Below are 26,112 nucleotides of genomic sequence, written 5' to 3' on the forward strand. Positions count from 1 at the left end.
AATTGCTTAGATTCTGGCATGGTGTCATTCTCACTGAAAGCCATCTGTGAACTACCTGCTGATCCCCGGTTCTTCCTAGTCGCAGTCTTGATACTCATATTCTGGTAGAGGTCAGCCACAATGTCAATACGATTGGCTTTCTTCTCATGACCGATCCTGGCAATGCTGTTCAACACTTTGATTACAAAGTCTTGGAATGTCATGCCTTTGGTGAGAGACTTTGCCATGATTCGTACTTGCACAGACAAATCTATCACAAGTCCTTCTGAGGATGTAGATTGAACTTGTACACCGATGTCCTTAAGAATTTGAGACTTTTGGCTATGATAAATATCTCCATCCTTTGTTGACAAGGCGTCGGGTAAACCTGAAATTGAAATGAATAGTTAAGCTAAGTGTAACTCTTGGGCTTACTGTCAAATCAATTAACTTGAATGTGAAATTGAATCAATGAATATCACTGTATTAAAAATCTGGTAAGACTTAAGTAACATCTAAAATATTTGAATAACTGACTTTATATCAATTAGTTTCACCTGTGAATTCACCACCAAATAACTTCCTTGTCTCTTCTTCTCTTGATCTGCAGGCCTCCTTCAGCTTTGCAAAGGTTCCTTTGGGTGGCTTGATTGCAGGGCTAGCGAGTTGGACTTTTGCACATGAACTTGGGAGTTTCAGGGCATTTCGTGAGATGGTTGCATTGACATCCTTCTTACTTAATACAATTCGCTCCTGCACAAACTGGTCATGCTGAGTTTTGCCGACTGTAAAGACAAAACTGGAGTCTTTACTTATGACATCTGGGAAGGGAATGGATGAGTTCAACCTCATGAACTGAGCTTCATCGAACGGGTTGGTAAGGATACCCTGGTACACCTTGAGTGTGTGGCTTGAAAATGTTTCCTTGAAGGAATCCAGCATTTCTTTGTGCCCGTGTGATGGATCTTGACCTTCGACCTCATCTAGGTAGCGCTGGATTTCGGGTAGCGCAAGTTCGAGTTTCCTGAAGAACTCTTGATCTTCCCGATTGATGATATCGACATATCCAGTGTCAGACTTGATGACCTTTATGTTATGTTCCTGCTTTTGATCACATGCAATCTTTGAGAATGGGTTGTCTCTGGTGTTTACTGTGAAAGAGCCTGAAAGAAATTCCTTGAACAAGTATGGGTGTCTCCATTTGAGCTCTTTGAGATCCTGAAGAAACACTGATGCCCATCTGGCATAGTGTGTATGATCAAGTGCAAAGAAAAGAGGAATGAGCTGCTCAAGTGCACTGATCATCATGATGAAGTTTGCCTCTCGAAAGGATCTTATGAAGATAAGAACCTTCTTGATTGTGTCAACAACATTGTTCCAGTAGTGAAACATGGGGCTGTTTTCATTGGCCACCCAGTTACTCCAAGTCAAACTGTTGTCCTCTAGACGTTTTGCCTGAAATGCTTCATCTCTCTTCTTGGCCAGCACCACAGCCAGGAGTTGAATACAGTATCTAGCCTTCTTTATGGAATTCACATCGCAGACAGCAGTTGTCAGACCTGTGATATTCAGATTAGCTGAGGTTAAGATGGTATCAAGGCCAGTTCCTTTTATCAACTGCCCAACACAGACAAGAGAAACCTTCTCAAGGTGCAGCCCACCCATGAACGCGAAGTATGAATGAGAAAACTCTTCCCCCATGGCCCACTGTATCATCTTCTTGATGGCATAAAGGGGCTGATCGGATCCACCCACTGCAACCTGGCCTGGGTTAAGATATCTTGTGTATGATACTGCTATTCTCATGACATGGAGCTGAAGACAACTAAGATATTTTCTAAACTCATGATTCGTGTGTGTATTGTGCTTCATGCTTTATAACATAGGCAGCGAATGAGATTCATGTCAAATATAGCTTTTTACAACCTTCAGGAGCTGATACGTGAAACGTGACCAGTAAAAATTAGTTTTCTTAAAATATCTGAAAAAGTAAAGGTTTTGGGGTATATGTTTGTTCATAATGCTTATATAAATGTGGTGCTTCTGCTTCTTTTGAGCCCATGATCAGCTCTCTGCGACATTCAGGAGCCGAGATACTGATTTCCAGGCCTAAAAAGTGGGCGTGGCCATTTCAGAGACTTCCCCCACCTAAAATTTTGGGCTCCTTGCATTTTTTTCTTTATTGGACTCTAAATTAACAGAAAAACATAGGCTCAAATGTGAATGACTTTTTGCAGCCATTTTGCCTTAACTGACTAGACTATTTTAGCAAATGTGGTCGATCAAAATTTAATGTCAGGGCAGTTAAAAAGAGGAAATGTGGCTTTGGTTTAGTACTATTTTAAAATGGTTGGCATAAGTCCTTAAAATACAACATTTTGATATGTGCAAGCAAAATCAAATCTTGATGCAAGGCATTACTGTATATAGATATAGAAGTTGTGTACCTGTATCGTTCGTCCATGCGCGTGCCTCTACTCAGGCTGGGGTAGGTCTCTGATGGCGGACCTCCCCTGTAGTCATCATAACCACCAGCTGGGCCGTAGTGGTAATTCCTTGGCACTGTGGCGGTGGGGTAGTCCCCTCCGACCGCCTGCCGATAGGGACGGTCCAGTGTTGCACTGTAGCCACCCATACCAGACACTGACAAACCCCCATCAATGGAGAGGGAGTCAGAGGGTAGGACTGTGCGTGACGCCACTGGTTTTTTCATCTGTGAGTGAAGGAAAATTTAGATCGAGATGAATAGACGCATAGAAATAGAAGTATCGAAAAAAAATGTCGATAACAACAAACACAGAGACAACAAATAGAGAGCGAGAGATGGTGTGTGGATATCGGGCATGTGTACCCCATTGTTTGGCCGCCGGGTGGTTCCTTCTTCAGAGAAGACAGAGTGTGCTTCATGGGAGTCATCCTCTGGTGTGTAGCTCTCATCGAGAGTGCCGTGGGCAGGGTCCACCATCCTGTACTGTAACACACACACACACACACAAGGTATTTTCAGTCACACAAAGTATTGGTGCCATGTCTAAAAACAACAAAGCAGGGGGTCTCGCGTGTGCGCGCGCGCGCACACACACACACACACACACACACACACACACACACACACACACACCTGTGTCCCGTTTATGTATCCGTCAGTCAGTTTCAGTTGTTGTATATCTGCATCTCCTAAACAACCATTCTGAAGTAGGGGAGAAAGAAAGAGTGGTCAGCAACATAACAAAAACAGGTGCAATGATAAAATTCTATTTCACAATAAAGCTAAATCCAGGGAGTCCGGATTTCCTGTAAGTAAACGGTTTCCTTAAAACCTTTCCGATACTGTAATGCTGCTGAAGTACACGGAGCACTGACCGAACCATCCACTGCAAATTTACAGCCAGTGAGTCACACATGGGGAACTTTTAAGAATGCAGCCATTGACCCATATGCTTTACTTCCTCCCCCGCTAATCGGTCACATGATCAATGACTATAAGTGAGCACAACGTTTTAGCACCATTAGTCATCATCACTAGCTTTACGTAATATGAGTCACTCTACTACTACTGATTTGGGGCTGCTTAACTTTCTGAATTGGTAAATGACAATGTGCATTCAAACCATAATCTTGCAATACTTTCTTTAGAGTGATGTTAGCATTATTAAGCAATGCAAATAAATTGCATGGCACAGGGTCTAGCAAAACAAACTACAGACAAAAGCTATGACTAAGTGCAATACATATTATGCCCAAAAGAGGGCAGAGCTGTTATAAATCAACAGCACAGAGTATACTATGGTTTTACAGGAAGACAAGTATATCCCCTCTAAGCTTTATCTCTCCATAGTTTACGAAATGCTCAGCGGTTATTCTGCTCAAAAGGAGAACAGAGTTAGCAGACTGAAAAAGCATGCATGCTTCATCTAATGATGAGAAAGAATGAAATATGGCCAGCTGGCCTGAGGCCAAAGATAACACTGATTGGACTGGACACCAACGATTTACCAGTGCAACAGATATTCCTGATTATAATAAAGACCATTAGCCTTTATCATCCAGTTAGTTTACACTAAGCAGCTCAAATCAAAACAATTCATCATGTACGGCCTAATTAAACTAAAATGACACAGACCAAATGTAAAATCTAAACGGTCAGGAAGCCTATGGAGAGGATTAAAAGAATAAAGTGCCAAATCAGACCTGGTTCATCCAGTCTGTGCACAATGCCAAATAATTTGCAATGTGTTAATCTCGGGAAAAAAAAGTGTTAGGTCAGTTGGAAAAGTTAACCACGTCAATCCCTAAATACAACAACACCCGACCCTTCACATTACCGGAGACACCCTTGCCGACCAACTCTAGCCTTCTCTCTTTCGCTCTCCTCCACTAAAGCTACAGTCTCTACCTAAGGGAGAGCCTGGACTGCCATCCATTGACAATCACAACACTTTCTTTGGAGTCTGTAAAACTAGACATGCAGGCGACAGCCGGCCCTGTCCAACCAATTAACGTGGCTATAAACATGCCACAGACAGGGAGCCTTAAACCTCTCATTGATAGGTCAGCTAAGCTTACAAAAAAAACACACAAAAGTCAATTCACATTTAGCAGATTAACCTACACTGCAGACACATAGGCTAGAAGAACTATAAAATGTTGCGAATGCATTACACAAAAGACATAAAACACGCTTATTTAATACTAGATCATGCAATATTGTGGGTGGATTTTGTACGCGAAAATAAACCTGCAAGCAGAAAGAAAACAAATTAATACTCCAACACTGCCATTAAGAGAGTGAAAAGTCAATTAATTAGTAAACTGAAATGTCAAAATCCATTATTTAAGGAGTCAGGGTGGACAAAGAGCTGTGCAATGCATGCATAACAGATGACTGCATTCCACAACACGGCATGCTGCAACATAGAGCAAAAACATCCAAGATGCCATGACAGGGGCTGATGAGAAGTATCACTGTGTTCGTGTGTGTCTGTGTTCATGTGTGTGTGTGTGTGTGTGTGTGTGTGTGTGTGTGTGTGTGTGTGTGTGTGTGTGCATACATAAATGGACTGGGTGAGTGACAATGAAGGTATGCTGTAGAGAATGATGACTATCTCCTGGCATGTCAGAAACTGTTCAACCACATAAACGAACCGGGTGATCCGTTACTAGATTTGGGCTGACAGACAAACACGCAAACATGTACAAGACAAATATAAAAGACGAGCAAATATGCATGCACAATCATTCACACACTGACATATGAAAAAGTGACATACACCAAGTGTTGGAGAGAAGGATAAACCAAGCAAAGGACGGGCTGAATGACGGATAAGCAGGGCGATGGAGGGATGAATGTAACGAGACAGAAACTAATGTGTGAATTGAATTACATGGAGGGAGGGTTGGATGGAGAGAGTGACGGATGGCGATTAACTGTGTACATGTTTGGGTTTGGCTGGGGTAATGAAGCCGTTATCAGCCATAGCTGGGTGATTCTCAGGCACTGGATTGGAGATTGCAGATGCCTACAGGAGAAGCTCGACTGGCAGAGGATGAATTGTGGGGTGGTGGTCTTTGTGGGGAGAAGAGAGCTGTGTTACCTGTGTGTGGGGGAAAGGGAGGCCCAGAGCTGAGGGGCTGGTGGCAGGGAGGCCCACTCTCCTCCTCTCCTCCTCCAGCGCCCGGGTGAGCTGCTCAAACTGCACCTCCTGCTCCCTGACCGACTCCAGCAGAGCCGCGGCACTTTCACACTGCTCCATACACACTAAACGGCCCCAAGGGGAGAGAGGGGGACGTTACACCCATGCTACAACATGGGCAAAGGGTATCTGACTGACATACAGATACCTCAATATTGGTGCTGCAGATAGTGGGGCACTGCTAGTGCAGACATTTTGAGGATACCTTTTTCAGAAAGTAGGGGTTAACTCTATTCGATACATTTGATGCATATTTTGTGTGTTGGCTATTTTAAAAGTGGAGATCTAATTGGGAAACTATTAGCCAGATTTGCCCATTTTTAGCATACTCATTATAGAAGAACAAGTAGTAGAATGACCCGTGTTAACCACTACATTTTTCTGTTATTTGACATCAAATATCCTTAGCCCGTGTCCAGCGACCCTCTTAAGCTTGCAGTACTTCCAATGCTAAATAAATGCCTGCAGAAAAGTACATCTCATGGCAAGCACACAGGACTCATTTAGAAGTTGGCATTCTGCCTAAAGTGTGCTAAGAAGATGCCAAGCACTGAGCACTGTCAACAAAGTACGACAATGCATCACTTCATTTGTCAATACTGGAGTTAAAAGTAGCTAGCTGTAATAAAGGGGTTTGTGGTGGCCATGCAGTCTTGTAAACGTCTCTAGAGTCACAAAATCCCACAACACACTGGGCTTTCGTAAACAACTTCCCATTTCTTCTGAAGCAAAGCTTAAGTGAGAATAAAAAGCGCTTGACTTCACTATAATTTCCTGTGTCAGTTGTGTCTGTCCATTATCAGCATAGTGTATGCCACACAGATGTCTGTGCAAGACTTTACACATATGCGCAAGACTCTTGCAAAAAGAAGAGGTCCAATTCACATGTGGAAAAACAGCGCCATACATTTAACAGGGAAGGCAAAATCATGATGCACTCACATCCACACAAACTCACACATAAAAAATAAACAACATCCACAATTCCATTTACACAGAGAGACAAGAATGCTTCTTACATAGGCACACATTGCAAAGCTGATAAGAGACTGACACTTAAAACTATACACACCTTCACCTGTGGGCGTGGCTTGGAAGGAGAGGTGAGAGGTCACACCAAGGTCAGAAGAGCCCTAGTTGCAAAGGCTCATGGGTACTGGGTCACCAAACCACCAAATTCAGAAATAGGAACACCAACAGGGAGGTTTGAACTCAAAGAAACAAACAAACAAACAAACAAACAAACAAACAAAACAAAAAAAAACAAAAAACAAAAAAAGAGCTATTGAGAGATAGAAAGAGGAAGGGAGACAAAGAGAATGTTATAGAGATAGCTGAAGTTACCTTTGGAAAACAGCAACATAGTGAGAATACCATACAAATGTGTGAACTGGATTGAGTTTGCTCCATGGAATCACTCACACACCCGCAGACAGTAAAATAGTAAGACACACCCTATATTTACTCAACATCTGGCCAGCACAAAGTCGCTAGCTGCAGGAGGCTGACAGACAAACTTTTTCTGGGCCGTAGAAACAGACTGTGTTAATGCAGAGAGGAGTAGTGGTGGGGACGGAGAAATACAACACACAGAAGCCCCACGTCCTCCAGTCAACTCGTCCGTCTCTGCTACAACCTAACCTCCCTCTTACTCCCGCCATTCCTCCTTTAGCCTCTGTCTCCATCTAACTCTACTCCTAATTTCTTTGTCTGGCCTTTTTGCTCCTTCTTCTTGTCTGCCTATCCTCTCCCTCACTGTGTTGTTATCTCGGCTTTTCTATGGCCTGCTGTCAAGAGACACACAGACAGTTAAATCAAAGAGACTCAAATGTGTAACTGCTCTCTCTTATCTGCTGATAAAACCTCTGCAGCATCCAGCTCCCTGAAGTCAACCCTTAAAGGGGTTACTATACCCATGCACGCACGCACACACGCACACACGCACACACACACACACACACACACACACACACCCCTTGCCTGACCGGAAAGGTAAAGGAGGGATGACAGGGTGACCAAATTTCTCTTCGCCTCTTACGGTTTCTCAGTGTCTTATTCTTAACCTGAAGTGTACGTGCGCATGCACGCACGCACGCACATGCACACACCAAAATGAAGTGAGATAAGCATAGGTTTTGGCTTAAAACAAGGACCTGCATTTATACTTTTTGCAGCGAATGTGTGTGTGAGAAATCAGGTGTTAGCGAGTGCTACTGGACTGAAAAATAAGACAGTAGCCTGTTGAGGCCTACACCTGAGAGGGCCGGTGACTCATGGTTTCACCTGCAGAGGGTTGAGGAAATTACAGTAGAGGAAGACAGACGAGCAGGAATATGATGACATCACCATTTGACAGCACCTGAACAGGAAATCAGGAAGGAGTCAGGTCTGGGAAACCATATCTGCTCATGTAGACTTGCCTAATGACTCACACTTTTACAGCGACTGCAGTCTAATGTCTGAAAATTATTACTGTATAGGGGCGTGCCCAATGTGTGAAAAAGGGGGAGGTAGGTTGGGTGGGTTGCTGGGATAATGAGGAGTGGCTCACATACATTTCACAAGCCGCGGAGAATTCTGCTGAATCTCAGAAATTCTGGGTAACCGGATTTGGAATGAGCGGTAAACAAGCCTGACCACGTAAAGCCAGTACACCATTTGCCCTACACTGATGACGACATCAAACAGAGATCCTTTTGCACAAGCGTTGTGGCGCCCTCGAGCTACAACCTCCCACCTGAGCAAACCCCAAACTGCTGTCCAGTAACACACATGCCCTTATATGGTCAAAGCCAGGACAGGCCTGATATTATCCACTACAGACAGAGAGAGAGAGAGAGCGAGAGAGAGAGAGCGAGAGAGAAAGAGAAAGAAAAAGACAGAGAGGCGTACAAATGAAACAAGGGGAGAGAGCGAGACAATGAAAAACACACCAGACTACGGACGGGGGGTGGGGTTAAGATAAGGAGAGGATTGCTGAATAAAAAGATAAAAGCGGGCCTTGCATTCCTGGCTGACTCAAAACACCAGCTGAGTCGCTCGGCCATTGTTGAAGGCCCATTCAAAGGACACAACAGTCCCTCAAGCGTTCTGTGTACATTGTGCCGTGAGGGCATCTGAAGGCAAGTCCGCTGGTCACAGTGACCCAAAGGATGTGACATGCAGTCACATCCGTCGCTGGCGTCATTCCACAATTTGACCTCGGATACAAACACCGCCTCGCTCTTCATCCCATCTCAAACACACCAACCAATTATAAGTACAATCAACATTCCACACGCTATCGCGTTTCAGTAATGAGCCCGGCTGTCATTGATACGAGAAGGATTATAAACAGAGTGATATTTCATTGGCCTGTGCGCACAGGAATGGGATGCTCTATGTGTAGGCGTATGTGCACACATGTACGTGTGTGAGTGTGTGTGTGAGTGAGTGCACGCGTATGTGTTTTAACCACAGCCAGCGAAGGGAATTTGCAGCTGTCAGGCAGGGAGGCTAGTGAAACAATGAGAAGTTTGTGCAAGCAAGCACAAGTGTGAAAGAGATAGCGATTGGGCCTCTGTGTGGGTGCATGTAGACATTTGAGTGTGTTGTGTGTCAAATGTGTCGCTCCCCACAGGGACAACCTATGACCAATCTCTCCTTAGCACCACGTCCCTTTCTCCGCCCATCACCCTCTCTCACATTTGCTAGTTTTGGCCTTGATGCCTTTTCGGAAGTCAGCTGTGGGTTTCATTGAACAATGAAAACATCAGGGCTGACCCATTCCTGTCCCCCATCCCCTTTCAAGGGACTTCCCGAGTAACAGGATGTTATGGATTCTCAATCAGAGGTGATTAAAAAGGGATGAGAGAGCTACCTTGGCCTGCAAAGAACCATTTTCCTCAACTGCGTACACAGGCAAAGATAAATATAACAAAAGAAAACCCTACTACTTTCCCATTAAAGCGGGGTTTTTTTGTAAACCAGTGGTGGGTCACGTTAATCCATTAAACAGAACTGTTTCGTGGCGAAAATTTCCAACAGTCAGTAACACTGATCATGCCACCATGAAGCACTTCCACTTAAAGCTAATGTTTCTCTTTCCACTGATCCCTGTTCTGCTTTTTCTGTCCACTTAAGAAGCAAATCATGCTGATGATACACGTTTTCACATTCAACACGGCAAAGTCAAAACATTTTGCTAATACATCTTTGAAACAAAAATAGTGTTGTAGCCATCTTAAATGTGTTTTTGCATGCTCAATAATGCAGGTAAGAAAATCAAAGAAAGTTGAATCCAGATGAACCGATTCAACTTTCTTCGATCATCTTGAATGTGCTTTGTGCAATACGGAGCTGCAGCTATGCAGAGCCATCATATTGCAATTAAACATTACCAGGGGTTGGTGAAGGTTCACACTGAAGCAAAGTAAACAACTTAAGCCCCCCCCCCCATATTTCAGTATTCTGCCCAAGTTGTTTTTGTTATTGTTTAACGCCACTCCCCCCAAAGAGGCTTGGCTCACTTGCAGTCCTCAGCAAACTATATGCTGATCAGAGCCAACAATATTCACTGAGGGTATGTGAAAACGACACGTCTGCAAATATTCTGTTACGTTTCTCCTGAATTTGTGAGTTTGCTCGTTTTTGGCTTGTCGTTATTCATAAATCGCTGAGCAACAGAGGCCAGGATTCAAGTAAAATTAAAAATAACACGCTCAACGTTTTGAAACAGGGACCTCTCCTATTATCTCTTGGGATGAAAATAATCATCAGCAAAGAAATGAGTCACAATGAATTTAGAGTGACAATAAATAAAGAGTGAGACATTAAAGAGTACATGGCCTGAACCCGTCTTATGCCATACACCACAAGCCTGATTTATGTATCAAAATATAGACTCGGATAATATTCCAATGGTTTGGTTTTTCAATCTTTGAAAGGCAAGTGGACAACAGTACATATTTGGAGTGAAGGACTCATGGAATCTGCCACTGTGCCTTCTGTGACTGCAGCAAAAGGTCAAAATGTCAAGCAGAATGCCTCAAGTTCAATAATTTCACTCGTGAACCTTACCTCTATCATCTGATCCAGCCCTGACACACAAGTCACATCATCCTGTCTAATTCCGCAACCATCAGTCCACATGAGTCATTTGACTCTTTCAAAGGACATCTGCGCGCGCGCACACACACACACACAACACACACAAAAAGCCCTTGTTAACTTACTGAAACCTGGTGTGTTGAAATCTATGCCTACACCTGGCATTAGCGTTAAAGGACACATGCAGACACTAACCTCCACATAAATATGTGAAATAACGTACAAATATCTGTTTATGTACTTAGGAGGAAAATGACAAGAGATGCTTGCAAGTCAGTGTAATGTCATTGGCACTAGTTTAAGCGGTGTGTGGCTTGTAATTGGCTTGAGACTTTAACCCAATAATCCACTTACCCTCTAACACACACACACACACACACACACAAACCTGCTGCAGATTACCTACATACCACAAACAACGGCAGCTTGCACTGGAAGCATGCATCAACAATCAAAAGGCCACTGTCACACAAGTCCTCAGGAGACGCCTGGAAGAAACAAGTGTGCTCGCACCCCGAGACATCAATAGAAGCACCTGCAGCAGATCCATCTGAATTACAAATCGACTGATATCCGATTCCTGGTCCAGTGACTAAAAGACACAAACATCCTGTAACCAAGTCCTTGGAACTACATGAAAGATACTGATCTATTTAGCAATATTCGCCCGCATGAGAAGCGTGCTTACAAAAAAAAGAAAGAAAAAAAGCCGGTTTGCTCCTTTACACGCCAGCAAAAATTGACAGTTATCCCCGCCCAGGCTTTTCCTTATCAAAACAAGTTGAAACAGGACCCACCCAACAGGTTCACTAGTTGACAGACAACCTTTCCGGCCCCGTCTGCGAGAACTACAAAATCAAAGACCACCACCCTTAAAAGAAAGACTCAAATATACACAAGCCGGTTTGTTTGTCCTACTTGTTAGACGAGTGGATGTTTCCAGTTACTTTGCATGGGTAGACCACGGCCATCCCTTGACCCTCTTACCTTCGGAAACTGCCCTTTGGATAACTGGCGTTTTTTACTCTTCGGGCAGGAACTCGTCTTTTGTCTTTCTCCGGAGCAAAGAACCTTAAAAAAAAGACATGATAACAATGATAATTAGGTAATGAAAAACTGCAAATTCAGCATAAAGACAAACACCTCAGTGTTTTTAAGTAGTCACGTCTCGCTGAGCGGATAGTTGTGGGTGGCACAGACGTGAGCTCCAAAAATTTGGTGTCGACGCCTTTCCGACCGTGTTTTATAAAGCGCGAGCAGGAATTTCATCCGAGGTCAACGGCCCCCCCCCCGTCTGACCCGATCAGACCGTCCGCGGCGCCCTGGATCAGCGAGCGTGAGCCAGCTATCTGGAGCCCTCGGCAGCGAGGGGAGCCAAGCTGACCGACGAGTGCTGCTGAATAAACAGTGGCGGCTGTAATTTGGGAACAGAGCAGTGAACAAAAGACTCGCACTTGAATGTTAACAGCGTTATTATTATTATTATTATTATCGTCGTTATTCTGCTCCAGCAAAACAAATCAGTGATCGAAAGAGGAAAAAAAAAATCACAGCCGACTCGAGGCTGCGCGTAACACGGCGACGAGCGTCGGCATGACCCCCTTTTAGCCGTCCAGCTAGCGTCGTTAGCATCACAATAACCTACATGGCCGTAAGCCGAGTAACGCCGGGCTAACGTTAGCATAGCTTCCGCGCCGCTCGGCGGGGCTGACATACGAAAGGCGAGCGAGCGAGCGCGGACGAGAGTTGCGCGGCGTTTATTCCGCTTCGCGCGGCCTCCGCCGGTTAAGAAACTCGGGTCTTTACGAGACCGCGACACTCAGTTGCGTGTACGCGACGGGGCGGCGAACAGATTACACAACCTCGTCGACCGACGGCGATAAAATCCGAGACTCCGGGCTCCAGCTTGGGTGTAACGGTTAGCTTAGGCGCTAACCGTTTAGCTCCCGTTAGCTTCGGAGTGCCCCCCCCCCCCGTGTTTATTGACCACTCCTTTGCCCAACGCCGCGACGCATCAGAGAGCGCTCGAACGTCAGTACATTTTAATCAACCGCACTCTATTTACTTTAGTACTTCACCCACCTATTCACACAGTCCACCCCGTCCCCCCTCCGGCGTATTCCTTTTAGATGTGTTCTTTCCTTTTCCTTCGCCCTCCTTTTCCTGGGTTCTCGGTCAAGCCTCTCAGAAACGAGGCAACCTCGTCGGGTTTTCTATCAAAGAGAGGGCGGGATGGGCCAGCCCTCCTACCGTAATTACGGCGCAACGGAAATTCTTCTCTCTTGTACAGGTGTGCCACCAGTTGCGGGACGTCCAGTCATCCAGTAGTGGGCGGAACATGAGTGCTCGTCTAACATGAATATAAATCCCTTCCATGTGGTTTTATTTTTTATTTTTTACTCAATTATAAATGATCTGATCATATCACCAGATTATTTTACTGTATGTTCCGTGCTTACTCTGTGATTGTGTATTGTCCTGCTGTATTCAAAACAACCCCCCCCCCAGGGATCAGTGAAGAACTTTGGTCTATCTATCTATCTATCTATCTATCTATCTATCTATCTATCTATCTATCTATCTATCTCTCTCTCTCTCTCTCTCTCTCTCTGTCTCTCTCTCTCTCTCTCTCTCTCTCTCTCTCTCTCTCTCTCTCTCTCTCTCTCTCTCTCTCTCTCTCTCTCTCTCTCTCTCTCTCTCTATCTATCTATCTCTGCAATTGCTACTATTAGCAGCCGAATGTAACGAATTCGTGGGAATTGCGAGGGAGAATTTATGTAAGCTATCTTGGGTCTTTCGCCACCCCTTGCCCCCCCTCCCATTTCCACCTCTTATCTCACACACACACACAAATATATCATGACATTGCCTGAGAACAATAGACTGAAGGAAACTATATTTCACGAGGTTTACTACAGCAATCTAATTAACACCTGAAGCAAAAACTCACTTTTGAGCACCACATCCTATGCCGGCAACGGTTTCCCACTGCACTGAATTTATGGATCATAATCATTTGTACGCGAGTCATAAATGACCACAAACATGTAGTTAGGGTCGTTGCTTAACACATCCGAGTCACTGATGAAGAGTGTAAAATGTCAGGGTGTTTTTTTCTTTGTCTGTCTTGGTGCGTCGAAGTCCAGTCAAAGTTGATAATTCAATATTATTCCTCAAGATGTCTTCACATTTTCTCTTTTTTTGTACGGTATTTCAGGCATTTGGGTGAAATCAAAGCCAAACAAACAGCACCGAGATACACAATGCGTGGTAAGGAGATGGTGGAAAGAGGAACAATGTAAGGAATTTCCCCCAATTTCCTGAAGAGTTCCCCCACAATGCTTGAGTCAACCTTTATCACACAGTGGTAACAGTCAGCAGAGCCAATGCTTCCCTCTAGAGGTGCACAGAGTGGAGACAACTGTTAAGAAATCAGTTTTTTTATTATTATTCAAAAACATGTGTTCAGACAAATAATCAACACCAAAGGTAGAAATACTTTAAATATACGTCAATCATTATTGCCAAGTATAACAGAGTCCAGGAAGTAAAAAGTCAGAAGATTGGGTAACAGGAACAGAAAGGACCATGGTGATACATTTCATAGATATAAAACAAAGTAGAAATAAGAAAAAAAAGTGGTGTAAAAAATCTTTCACTAGATTTACCGTACAGTTTCAATTCTGATAAACCCCCGATGGCCGAGAAAATAATCCCTGGTTTGAGGTTCAGCCTTTGCATCTATCCATCCATCCAGTTGTTAGAGTATTCAAGTATTACTTGTTTAAAAGTATTGTGGTTCTGAACATAATACAAAAAGCTTTAAAATAATGTTATGATTACATGACTTGTAGCCTTTTTTCCCCCTCCACATTGTTAAAACAAATCTACACTTGTCCTCCAGCCACCCTGAAAATGGCATGCTGACATTAGTATTTTTCTTCACGAGTAGCACCATTTGTAAGCAAACAAGCTAGCTAGTGTGTGGCAAACTGCACTCACTTTGTTAACAAGCCAGTATAATTCATTTCACTTCAACTGACTTCAACACCGTTGCCATTACTGTGTAGCTGCCGCGTAGCTGTGGGTGGGCCAAGGTGGGCCTGGACCCACCCACTTGGCAGTCAGGCCCACCCAATCAGAAGGCTTCTTTTTTTGCTGGCTCGTCCAGTGAATAGCAGTCAATGAATACTATCTAATTTTTCTGATCATGCGACCAACAATTCTTGTTCCTTGCTTCTTGTTTACCATATGATGATGATAGGTAAGATGTTTTAAGTGGCGGTGCATTTCGCAATTGCCAGATTGCGAGCAGGCCCTCCTCTTTCATTCAGCGTACAGCCCGCACATTGCACAAAGGAACAGAAGCCTACTTTCCGTTAGCTAGCTGCTTGTAATGCAGGCTGAGATAAAAATCAGAAAGCAGTTTGCTTAAGTTTGTCACAAAAAGATGTGAGGAGAAGGAGGAAGAGAATTCAGCTCAAGTTCAGGCATCATTCTCAACTCATAACCCACACCAAGCCCAGTCATCTCCTGCTGTAATCATCAAAAGTAAGCCATCAAAGTTGAATCAGTTCATCTGGATACAACGTATCCATCAATGAACGTTGTATCTAGATGAACTGATTCAACTTTCTTTGATTTTCTTACCTGAATTATTGAGCATGCATGAAGACAAAAGTAAGCTAATTTACAATGTCAGACTGTAGTAGCCTATTGCCTATTTCAGTGTTATTGTTTATTGGGTATAGTTTTTGTTGGGTGTACAATTGGATTTTATGTTGATGTTGTGACTGCCGTGTGTGTGTGTGTGTGTGTGTGTGTGTGTGTGGGGTGTTGTGCAAGTTTGCACTTCACAAGAGCAAGCTCAAAATTCAATTCACACATTAAAATGAACTAGTTCATCTTCATAGTTCACAATTTTAAATTTTGAACTAAGTTCACAGTTCCAAAAAATGAACCAGTTGTCTTCCATTTTTTTTTAATGAGCTACTCTGATGGTCGGATGCTTCAACTCGCTGTGTCGTTTCAAATTCGGTGCCGATGTGGCTGACGTTCGGACTTTGTTTTTTCAGACCCATCCATCCATCCATTATCCGAACTGCTTATCCTGCTCTCAGGGTCACGGGGATGCAGGAGCCTATCCCAGCAGTCATTGGGTGGCAGGCAGGGAGACACAGGCCGCCAGGCCATCACACAGGGTCCACACACACACACACACACACACACCTAGGGGCAATTTAGTATGGCCGAGTCATGTCTTTGGACTGGGGGGTGTTTTTCCAGACCCGGCGGGCACAAGTGCATAAAAATGTAAAATTTTGTATTCATGTGAACTGGCTTCTTCAGCAGTACTGTTAGCTGCGCCTGCATTACCAGTTGCACGAGCCATGCCGGCATGCCGTAAAACAAGGTGTGTGACTGTTGTTCACGCTTGTGGGATGGAATAATGCTCATGTTCACGTTCATTAGTTGCAAATGGATAAGTACAGTTCACTGTTCACCAAAAACACGAGCTTGTTCAATGCGTTCATGCACAACACTGTGTGTGTGTGTGTGTGTATGGTTTATATGGCTATGTTCAAGCGTGTCTTGCTCGTGACCAGGACAAGATGATCTCCAAAGCCCCCCATCCCCATCCCAACCGCGCACAGGTTGCTGACAGGCCATAAGACACACATGCTTGTTCCATTTGCATACGGCAGAAGAGCTCTCCTCTACCACACACTATTTAATCCAAATATAGGGTAATCAGGGTCGCGGGATGCTGGAGCCTATCCCAGAAGTCGTTGGGCAGCAGGCGGGGAGACACCCTGGACAGGCCGCCAGTCCATCACAGGGCCGACACATTCACACCTAGGGACAATTTAGTACAGCCGATTCACCTGGCCTACATGTCTTTGGACTGTGGAAGGAAACCGGAGCACCCGGAGGAAACCCACGCACACACTGGAAGAACATGCAAACTCCACACAGAGGATGACCCGGGCTGACCCCCAAGGTTGGCAACCCCGGGGTTCGAACCCAGGACCTTCTTGCTGTGAGGCGACCACGCTAACCACTGCACCACTGCTGGGATACGCTCCAGCATCCTGCGAACCCGATTGGGATAAGTGGCTTGGATAATGGATGAATTGGATGGATATAGGGTATTTAAAAGGGTAGCCCATCCACCAAAATTCAGTCATATTAGAGACATGCTATCATTCCCAAATCCCAACTTTAATGCTTTTAAGTTGTCCATGGAAAATTGATAAACTTATATAATGATCTGAACATATACTATACAGATTTATATAAAAAACATACGGGGACCTTAAACAGCTCAAACATAGGCGCTGTGTATGTAAGCCTCTTCTCTAGTCTGGACCTCAATCCCAACCGGGCTCACGTGGGTCCCCCTGCTCCAGCGGTGCTATGGGGCATCCGAGTTGGACCCTTCCTTGACCCAGACAGCCCAGGACAACTGATCCGGTTTCCCCTGGTGTCAGCGGCCCTGTGCGTACCTCTATCCATACGCTTGATTACTAATGCTGTTGCGTCTGTCAGCTCTGTGTGTGTGACTATGTGGCCGCCGTGCCAGGCTATGCGATGCTGTTAATGTTCATCTTGGTGCGTCCAACATTACTTCTGATAAGGTATAAGCCTTGTATGATTAAACTGTGGTGCATTCAAGCAAGTATAGATGCAATGGCCTATTTTAGTTAACATATTCATTTCAGAACCCATTAAGTATGATTGGTCTTGGACAGGCTTGGCCCACCTCATTTTGTCAGTGCCCACCCACACTGTGATTTTTGCCTACACCACGGCTGTGTAGATCAGTGCACAGTGAAACAAAACAAATATATTCAACAAGTGCTGCCTGAGAAATTAAAAAACAAAAAAGAAAAAGAAAAAAAGCCAGAATTGTTCTTAAAGGTAGAATGAGTAGGATTTGTCGGTTGTGGTTTCTAAACACAACATTCAAAGCTGGGCCCTCCTCCCCAGCTCAGCGACACCAGAAGTGTACACCCCCTGACCCGCAGGTGCCAGAACATATCCCAGTGTACAGGCTAACTCCGCATCGCTCTTTATTCCTATCCTCTCCTTCAGCGCTCACCATAGGTGAAAGCCAACTCCAGATTCACCCTCATTCTGGAATGGGCATTGTCCACTTAGCATTTCGCCTCACTACATTTGCATCTTATTGGCGCCATGTCCGCCATTGCCGTAGCTTCCTCTTGGATGTGTGCTTACGATCTTGATGTGGCACCTGGTCACTACGTTTTATAGAGTTCCGCTGCCCAAAGGTTAACGCCCAGAAACATCCCGTACACAGCAAAGTAAGAAAATCCAGGCAGAAGACAGGGTGTCTGCAGATACAGACACTGCCACACACATCTAGTGGGTCATAAGTGATGATTGAGAGGGATTATTTTTTGTATGAGTCTTTCCATTGATTTTAAGGAAAAATCCTACTTGCTCTACCTTTAAAGCTGAAAGCCATGATTTTTCTCCATGAATACATGGTTACTGGCATCTGTACGATGGTTGGAAACACTCCCCATTCTCCGTATACCGTTGTTGAAATGTTTTGACCAGGTAGGACAAACTGGTGCAGCAGTAAACACATACTCGTTGGAAACAACTCCAGCAGGAAAAAAAAAAAATTGAAACGTGATGCTGATGTGGCAATGCTTCCTATGGACACAATCAATATTACCTTAAAACAGTGCTGTGATATAGTGGGAGACTGCCTGTGTTAGCTTTAGCCTGAGGATCCCATTTTTACAAGGGTGGGAAAAGTTTACTGCTGAGCTCATAGCACACAAGCGACAATGGCACCTACAGCTTGTTTGTAGTCTGAGAAAATCAGTTGCAGGTTTATTTCTCACTGCCTTCTACATTGAACTAGTATACTGGAACACTGTTCTACTGTAATATTGATCGCTTTTAAATGGATAAAATAACTTATTTATAAAGAAAAGTCGCAGATTGCGGCTTTAAATCATTACAAATTTGTGTGACCTGAGTGTCTGAGTACCCCGTCAGTAGTGTGTGTGCTCATATGTCGGCGCAGGTTGCTGGGGTTGTTGAAGCTAGCGCTGCATTGAGAGCATGTGTATGGCTTCTCACCAGAATGAGTTCGTAGATGGATCTTCAAGCTGCCATTCTGCGTGAAACGCTTCCCGCACTGGGGGCAAACATACGGTTTCTCACCAGTATGGATGCGCATGTGGATGCTCAATGTCGTCTTGTTCACAAACGACTTACCGCATAAGCCACAGGGAACCGGCGTCTCTCCTGTGTGGCTTGCTCGGTGCACAATCACATCCTTGCGACTGGGAAACTGCTCCCCACAGAAATTGCAATCCAGCAATTTGTTGACAGTGTTAGGGAAGATAGAGTTCTGCTGTTGGGAAATATGGCTGATGTGACTCGGATACCTGGCATTGCTATCAGATGTGAGTTTTGATGTTTCTGCAAATTTCAGTGATGTTGAAGCTAGTTGGGTGACATGGTTTCTTTCCAGTTGGCTCTCTCTCACCAGCCCTGCACCATTAGCCTGTGCCCCTCTGATTGGTGGTCTCTCATTAGGACCACTGTTGAAACTCTCGAGGCTATCGTGAATGATGGTGTGGTCAGATGACATTGAGCTGAGAGCCTGCAATTCAGACGCAGAGAAAAGGCTTTCTTCCTCCTCTGCCAGAGGCCCCTCCCCTCGACCATGGACGCTCACAATTCGCAGTTCTTCAGAATGACCCGAGGTGCAGGAGGAGCCGGAGACTTCTAAATCTGGAGTTCCCATGGCAACGACACCTTGAGTGCTGTGGTTCCCAAAGTTATCCTGACCTCCTGCAAACAAGTGACACAGCGACATTATGAGTCACATTGTATTCACTTCACTTGTTATGCTGTCCTGATATGCATTTTGTCAGGCACACAGACACCCTTTTTATGAAATGTGCTCAGTAGAGTATTGATTAGCAACAGCTAGTAAGGTGTGGTGTGTCGGCACTGAAATCCTTCCAGCTCCATGAACACCGTTTGGCAATTAGGCAGGCTGGCCAACTAAAAATGGCCTAAATCCTACCCAAAACTAACCTAAAACTGCACACTTGAGTTTATGAATGAAAAAAATGAAACAAGGCTTCATTTCAATGAAAGACATCAGTCCTGGATGACATCTCGAGATTTCTGTACAAATATGATCATGTCTGCATTCATGTAATAAATCTGCAAACGTTGTTCCTGTGTTGATTGAACTCTGCCATAGATGCAAAGTCCCAAATGTTTACATGTCAACGTGTTTATGTCCACACACATCATACATGCAAAAATTGTTTTCATATTACCAGCCTGACTATTTGGAAAGACAGTCTGATCCAAAACAACCACTTCTCCTTTCTTCTCTCTGGCAATAGCACAGACCCCACCCCCACCCACCCAACTGTCCTATTGCTGATGATTCTTTTAAAGATTAAAAAGGGGTGGAAAACAGCTGTTATTTGGGGGGTGATGTTAAGCATCCATTAACATCATTACATTAGTCCATGTCTGTGTGTGCTGAAACATAACACATTCGACTCCCTGAGTGTGCAAGGTTGTAAATGGGATTGGACAGCAAAGGCTACCCTTAAGTACAGCAGAGATGAAAACTGCAAAATGAGAAGGAGAGTTGTTGCATGTTAGACAACACAGTAAATCTTACTGACCTATTTATAATTAGTATAACTAATCTTCTTTCAGCTGCTGCCATTAGGGGTCACCACAGCAGATCATCCGTTTCCATCTGTTCCTGTCATCTGCATCTTCCTCAGTCATACCAAACATCGTCAGCATATAGCGAAACCGGTAACACTTTAGTATGGGGAACGTAGTCACCATTAATTAGGTGCTTATTAGCATGCAAATTAGCAACATATTGGCTCTTAATTGGTCATTATTACATACTCATTAATGCCTTATTCTGCATGGCCTTATTATACAACCAGTAAGCCATTAACTATGAGTTTTCCCTCTATAACCTCAGAATTATTGCTTATTAGTAGTACCATCTCAATATGCTTTGCTTAGTATGGACTTTATAAGGTGGTAGTACCACAAGAAGAGTTATTCTCCCTTACTAACATTTAATGAATATGGTCTGTTCTTACATAACAAAACACAAAACTACAAGTGTTAATAGTGTTAAATTACTGTAAATTAAGTTTTTGTTACTTAGAATATGTTCCCCATACTAAAGTGACATCTTGATCATTACTAATTCACTAGTAATTAAGTTTTTTTATGTTCCCCATACTAAAGTGTTACCGCGAAACCCTATCCTCAGTGCCCCACCTCCAAATCCCCTTCAGTCCTTTCTCCACCGACAGAGTGATCAATAGTGGTTCGATGGTGATAGCAAACAATAACAGGGAGCGTGGGCACCCCTGGCGTGTCCCACTGGAGAGTGGAAAAAAATTGGACGGTTGAGTACTCGTGCATGCTGCTGCGTGAGAAGATGAATAAAGTAGCTCGATCCAAGAGATGAGGCCACTATGTGGCCATTAACTAGAGTTTAAATGGCCATGTGTACTATTCACAGAGGATTTGGAAATGCTTGCAATCACAGCATTGTAAGATGGTGACAGATGTACTGTTAGCTCCCCCACCCCTCCGTTTAGGGATGGTCATTCCCTCTTCAAATAGATGGCCTCTTTGACTCCCCGTTCAAACCAGCATTCCTCTCTATCAAGTATGCGCACACCCTCATCCTTGAACGAGTGGCCACTGGACTGTAGATGGGTGTAGACTGCAGAGTCCTGGCCTGATGCGTTAGCTCTTCTGTTTTGTGCCATCCTCTTGGCCAGCATCTATTTAGCTTCTCCAATGTACTTAACATGAGTTAAGAATAGATGCAAGAAATTTAGAACTGTTATAGGTCACTGAGTTAATCATATAAACAATAGGCCGTAATGTCACTTCCTGTTTATGTATATTAACCATACAGACTAGGTGTAGCTTCCCTTGGGTATAATCTGTGGTACAAAATTCTGTCAATAGCAGTGTCCTGTTCTAACAGCTCTATTCTTAACCCGTTGGTAGGCAGTAATGAACAATACATTCAGAACACTCATCATCACCGGCGGTCACTTGGGGGCAAGTATGACCATCCTCCCTCTGGGTCCTCAGGTGGGCATAGACGCCAATCCTGGAGCCGCGTAACGGGAGGACGCCTGCACATGACAGTTTTTTTTACATGGAATGGCTGATGCGCCTGCAGCCACTACACAGCGGGTGGCCAGAGTCTAATGGCATGGAGAACCAAGACGATTGGGGACCACCCTCTGTTGCAGCCTTCATCTGCCATCACTGCTGTTGTGACCTGGAGACATCTTCCAGCAGTTCTGCTGTTGAGGTGTTTGTTGGCTCATGCTTCATCTGGAACCTTCCCCTTGGAGGCCACCAAGAGCCAAGCCGCAGATGGCATAGCTTTTGGGATCATTGGTACATGCAAGCTTCTCCACCACGGTAAGGTGGCGATCCAGGAGAAGATTCAGAACACTATGAATTTTGTGGATAAAGTGAGGGATATCATTATGGGGGGAGGAATAAAACATTGGTCTCTTATGATGTTAAGTTTAAGTTTCTCTTCCTTTTGATGCATTCCTGTTGAAGAAGCAGTGGAGGTAGTCTGTATGAAATGGTAAAACATTTTTTTTTTAAAAACCGACCCCACCCTTAGTGATAGGACCACCCTTAACACTGACCAAGTGTGTCTGCTCCTGAAGCTGTGTCTTCAATCCACGTACTTGGATGATACTTCAATGATACTCAGATCTATTTCTCTGCCAAACCCAATAACCTGAATCAACTGTCCTCCCTCCATGATTGCTTAGCTGCCATCAAAGACTGGATGTCCCTTAATTTCCTCCATCTAAACCCTGACAAAACTGAAGATCTCTTAATTGGTCCTGAGAACTTTGCCATTGCAGTTGATCATATTATTGGTCCACTTCATTCAAACATCAAACCTGCCGCTAAAAATCTTGGTATCATCTTTGACCAGAATATGTCTTTTGATCACCATATTACTAAGCTTGTCCAATGCTGTTTTCTTCAGCTAAGAAATATTGCAAAAATCAGAAATATTTTGTCTTTTAAGGATATCAAAATATTAATTCACGCTTTCATTTTCTCCCATTAGATTACTGTAACTCCCTCTACTCTTGCCTCAACCAAGCTACTTTAAATCATCTACAGTTGGTTCGGTTCAGAATGCAGCTGCTAGACTACTAACTAGAACTTGCCGTAGGTCCCATATTACCCATATTCTTGCATCCCTCCATTGGCTTCCCATAAAATTCTGAATAATCCAGAAGATCTTATTGACTACATTTAAAACACCACATGATCTTGCCCCCAATTACATTTCTGATTTTCCCATTCCTCACTCCACTTCCCGACCACTCCGATCCTCAAACCTCGGTCTTTTATCCATCCCCCACTCTAACTGCAAAACAAAAGGTGACCGTGCCTTTGCAGTTTTAGTGCCAATTCTCTGGAGTAATCTTCCCCAATACATTAATTTGCTGAAGGGAGGGAGGATGTGAAAAATGACAGATTAGCCTTCTCAGACATTGAAATTGCAGTTAGTGTTGGGGGATATTTGATTGTTGATGTTTACTGTAAACTAACACATACTGATTAGTACTTAAAGTTTGACTCTCATCATCCACTGGAGCACAAACTAGGAGTCATCAGGATGCTGTACCACCAAGCTGAAAACGTCCCCACTGACACAGCAGCAGGGGAAGTGGAGAAATCCCACATTAAACAGAACCTGGTTAAGTATGGTTATCCTAACAGGGCATTTGTCAAAGCCAGGAAGACACCAAAACAGTGCACCAGCCAATCGAAGGGAGGAGAAGGACAACAGCTGCCCAAGCGTAAACCAGTGGTGATTCTGTATGTGGCGGGAGTGTCGGAAAAGTTGAGACACATACTTTCCAAACACCATGTCTCAGTTGCTTTCAAACCCCAAAACATGCTGTGCCAGAAACTGGTCTGCCGCAAGGATCAGGTCCCCCAGCACAAACAGAGCAACATAGTGTACGCTGTTAAGTGCTGGGAGGATTGCCGTGACTTGTACATTGGGGAAACTAAACAGACGCCGCAGGCCAAGAGGATGGCAAAACACAAAAGACTTACTGCATCAGGCCAGAACTCCAAAGTCTACACCTATCTACAGGCCAGTGGCCTCTCTTTCAAGGATGAGGATGTGCACATCCTTGATAGGGAGGAATGCTGCTTTGAACGGGGAGTCAGAGGCCATCTATGTGAAGAGGGAACGACCATCCTTGAACCTTCATAGCTGCCCTCACTTCATTCCTTGCTAATCCACCGTACTTCCTGATTCACTATTCCTACATCATCCAGCCATCTGTCTCTCTCATTTTCTTCATTACCTTAAAGCCCCTTAAAGTACTCCTTCCACCTTCCGGACTTGGAAGACAGCGGCACAAACTCATGTTTGCAGCGGCTTCACCCAATATCGACTATGCAGTGTCTTTGTCCACGTCTACGTCTAAGTTTGTGTCATCGTGTGAAGTTTTTATTTTGATCATCGATTTCGTTAATGGCTAGGAGAGCTGGCATTAGATCAGCTGAGAGAGCTTTGTCTACTGCGTCCTGTGGGCCCAGGGACCACAGCCCTGCCTGGAGCTGTACCCGAGAGGAAACACAGAGGTAGTCTGGCAGCAGCCTCGCTAAGCGTCGACTATGCGTCTGGCTGGGACAGCTTGCATTGGATTGGCTTAGGGAGCCTGGTCTGCAGTGTCCGGTGGGCCCAAGGACCATGGCCCTACCCGGAGCTGTGTCCGAAGAGGAAACACCAAGGGCGGTCTAACAGGACACAGAAGTGGGGCAGGCTAAGCTAACTGCTAGTCCATGCAGACTGGGGGTTCACACAGTCATTCTGGCTGGCGTTCGTTCTCTGGACAGTGGCATTTTTGGACTGTGTTGCACTGGGTGGACTGTGTTGTTAACGGGTTTTTTTTCCCTTTGTTGTCTCGGTTTCTGTGTGTTTTTGGTGGTGTTGTTTTTGGAAAGTTTTGGATATGTGTTTTTGTCTTCTGTGTTGCAATGTTGTGGGCTGGGGGAAACAAAATTTTGTTTCTTTTTGTGTATGCAAGTACATGAAATGAAATGACAATAAACTGTTCCTGATTCCTGATTCTCATACACTCTCCACATTTCCATCTCTATCCTTCATCAGCCTAACCTGTTGCACATCCTTCCCAGCTCGCTCCCTGTCTAGCCAATTGTTACAAATCCTTTTTGCCTTCCTTGGTGTCCAACCTTTCATAAAACTTGCCATACACCTTTTCCTTTTTGTTACCTCACTTATTTTTACTGCCTCACTTATTTATACTACATGTTGCTTGTTCTTGTTTTCATCTTGTTTTTTTAATCATTTACCTTGTCTAGTGTTGCTGGTGTGAGAGTCACCAAACGAAATTTTGTTGTGTGCGCACAATGACGATAAAGTATCTTACCTTATCCTTTGCCTTCACCACCTCTCTCTATGCCTTATACCTCATCTCCTTGTGCTCCTGTCTACTTTCTTAATCTCTCTGACTATCCCACTTCTTCTTCACCAACCTCTTCTTCCGTATACTTTCCTGTACTTCCTCATTCCACCACCAAGTCTCCTTGTCTTCCGTCCTCTGTCCAGATGACACACCAAGTGCCTTCCCAGCTGTCTCCCTCACCATTTCTGCAGTAATTTCCCAGCCATCTGGCAACTCTTCACTACCACTGAGTGCCTGTCTTAGCTCCTCCCTGAACTCCACACAACAGTCTTCCTTCTTCAATTTCCACCATTTGACCCTCGGCTCTGCCTTCACTCTCTTCCTCTTCTTGATTGCCAAAGTCATCCTGCAGACCACCATCTGATGCTGCCTAGCTACGTTCTCCCCTGTCACCACCTTGCAGTCTCCAATCTCTTTCAGATTGCACCTCATGCATAAAATATAGTCCACCTGTGTGCACCTCCACTCTTATATGTCACCCTGTGTTCCTCCCTCTTCTTGAAATACATATTCACCACAGCCATTTCCATCCTTTTCATGAAATCCACCAGCATCTGTCCTTCCACATTCCTCTCCTTGACACCACACCCACGCATCACCTCCTCATCACCTCCGTTCCCTTCACCAACATGCACATTGAAGTCCACTCCAATCACCACTCTCTCCTCCTTGGGTACATTCTCCACCACTTCATCCAACTCACTCCAGAATTCTTCTTGTCTTCCACCTCACACCCAACTTGTGGGGCATATGCACTGACAATATTCATCAACACACCTTTGATTTCCAGCTTC

At 44.4% G+C, this 26,112-nt stretch overlaps 1 protein-coding gene across 6 annotated transcripts in view; it reads right to left on the bottom strand.

The window, feature by feature from the left end:
- The window catches only part of LOC130126794 (catenin delta-1-like), a 31,599-nt gene extending 18,627 nt beyond the window's left edge, over nucleotides 1-12,972 (bottom strand). For 3 of the 6 annotated variants that reach the window (XM_056296452.1, XM_056296458.1, XM_056296427.1), the window contains exons 1-7: nucleotides 12,843-12,972; nucleotides 11,748-11,831; nucleotides 6,745-6,954; nucleotides 5,574-5,737; nucleotides 3,101-3,169; nucleotides 2,831-2,950; nucleotides 2,427-2,692 (exon numbers count right to left, since the gene is read on the bottom strand). In XM_056296452.1, the coding sequence (XP_056152427.1) occupies nucleotides 2,427-2,692; nucleotides 2,831-2,950; nucleotides 3,101-3,169; nucleotides 5,574-5,732 (614 nt within the window). In that variant the 5' untranslated portion in view covers nucleotides 5,733-5,737; nucleotides 6,745-6,954; nucleotides 11,748-11,831; nucleotides 12,843-12,972. The remainder of the gene's footprint in view (nucleotides 1-2,426; nucleotides 2,693-2,830; nucleotides 2,951-3,100; nucleotides 3,170-5,573; nucleotides 5,738-6,744; nucleotides 6,955-11,747; nucleotides 11,832-12,842) is intronic. The other 3 variants (XM_056296435.1, XM_056296444.1, XM_056296465.1) reach the window with 3 other exon arrangements.
- Between the last annotated feature and the right edge of the window lie 13,140 nt (nucleotides 12,973-26,112).

Source organism: Lampris incognitus, chromosome 1 (assembly GCF_029633865.1).
Source record: "Lampris incognitus isolate fLamInc1 chromosome 1, fLamInc1.hap2, whole genome shotgun sequence".
Taxonomy (NCBI): Eukaryota; Metazoa; Chordata; class Actinopteri; order Lampriformes; family Lampridae; genus Lampris; species Lampris incognitus.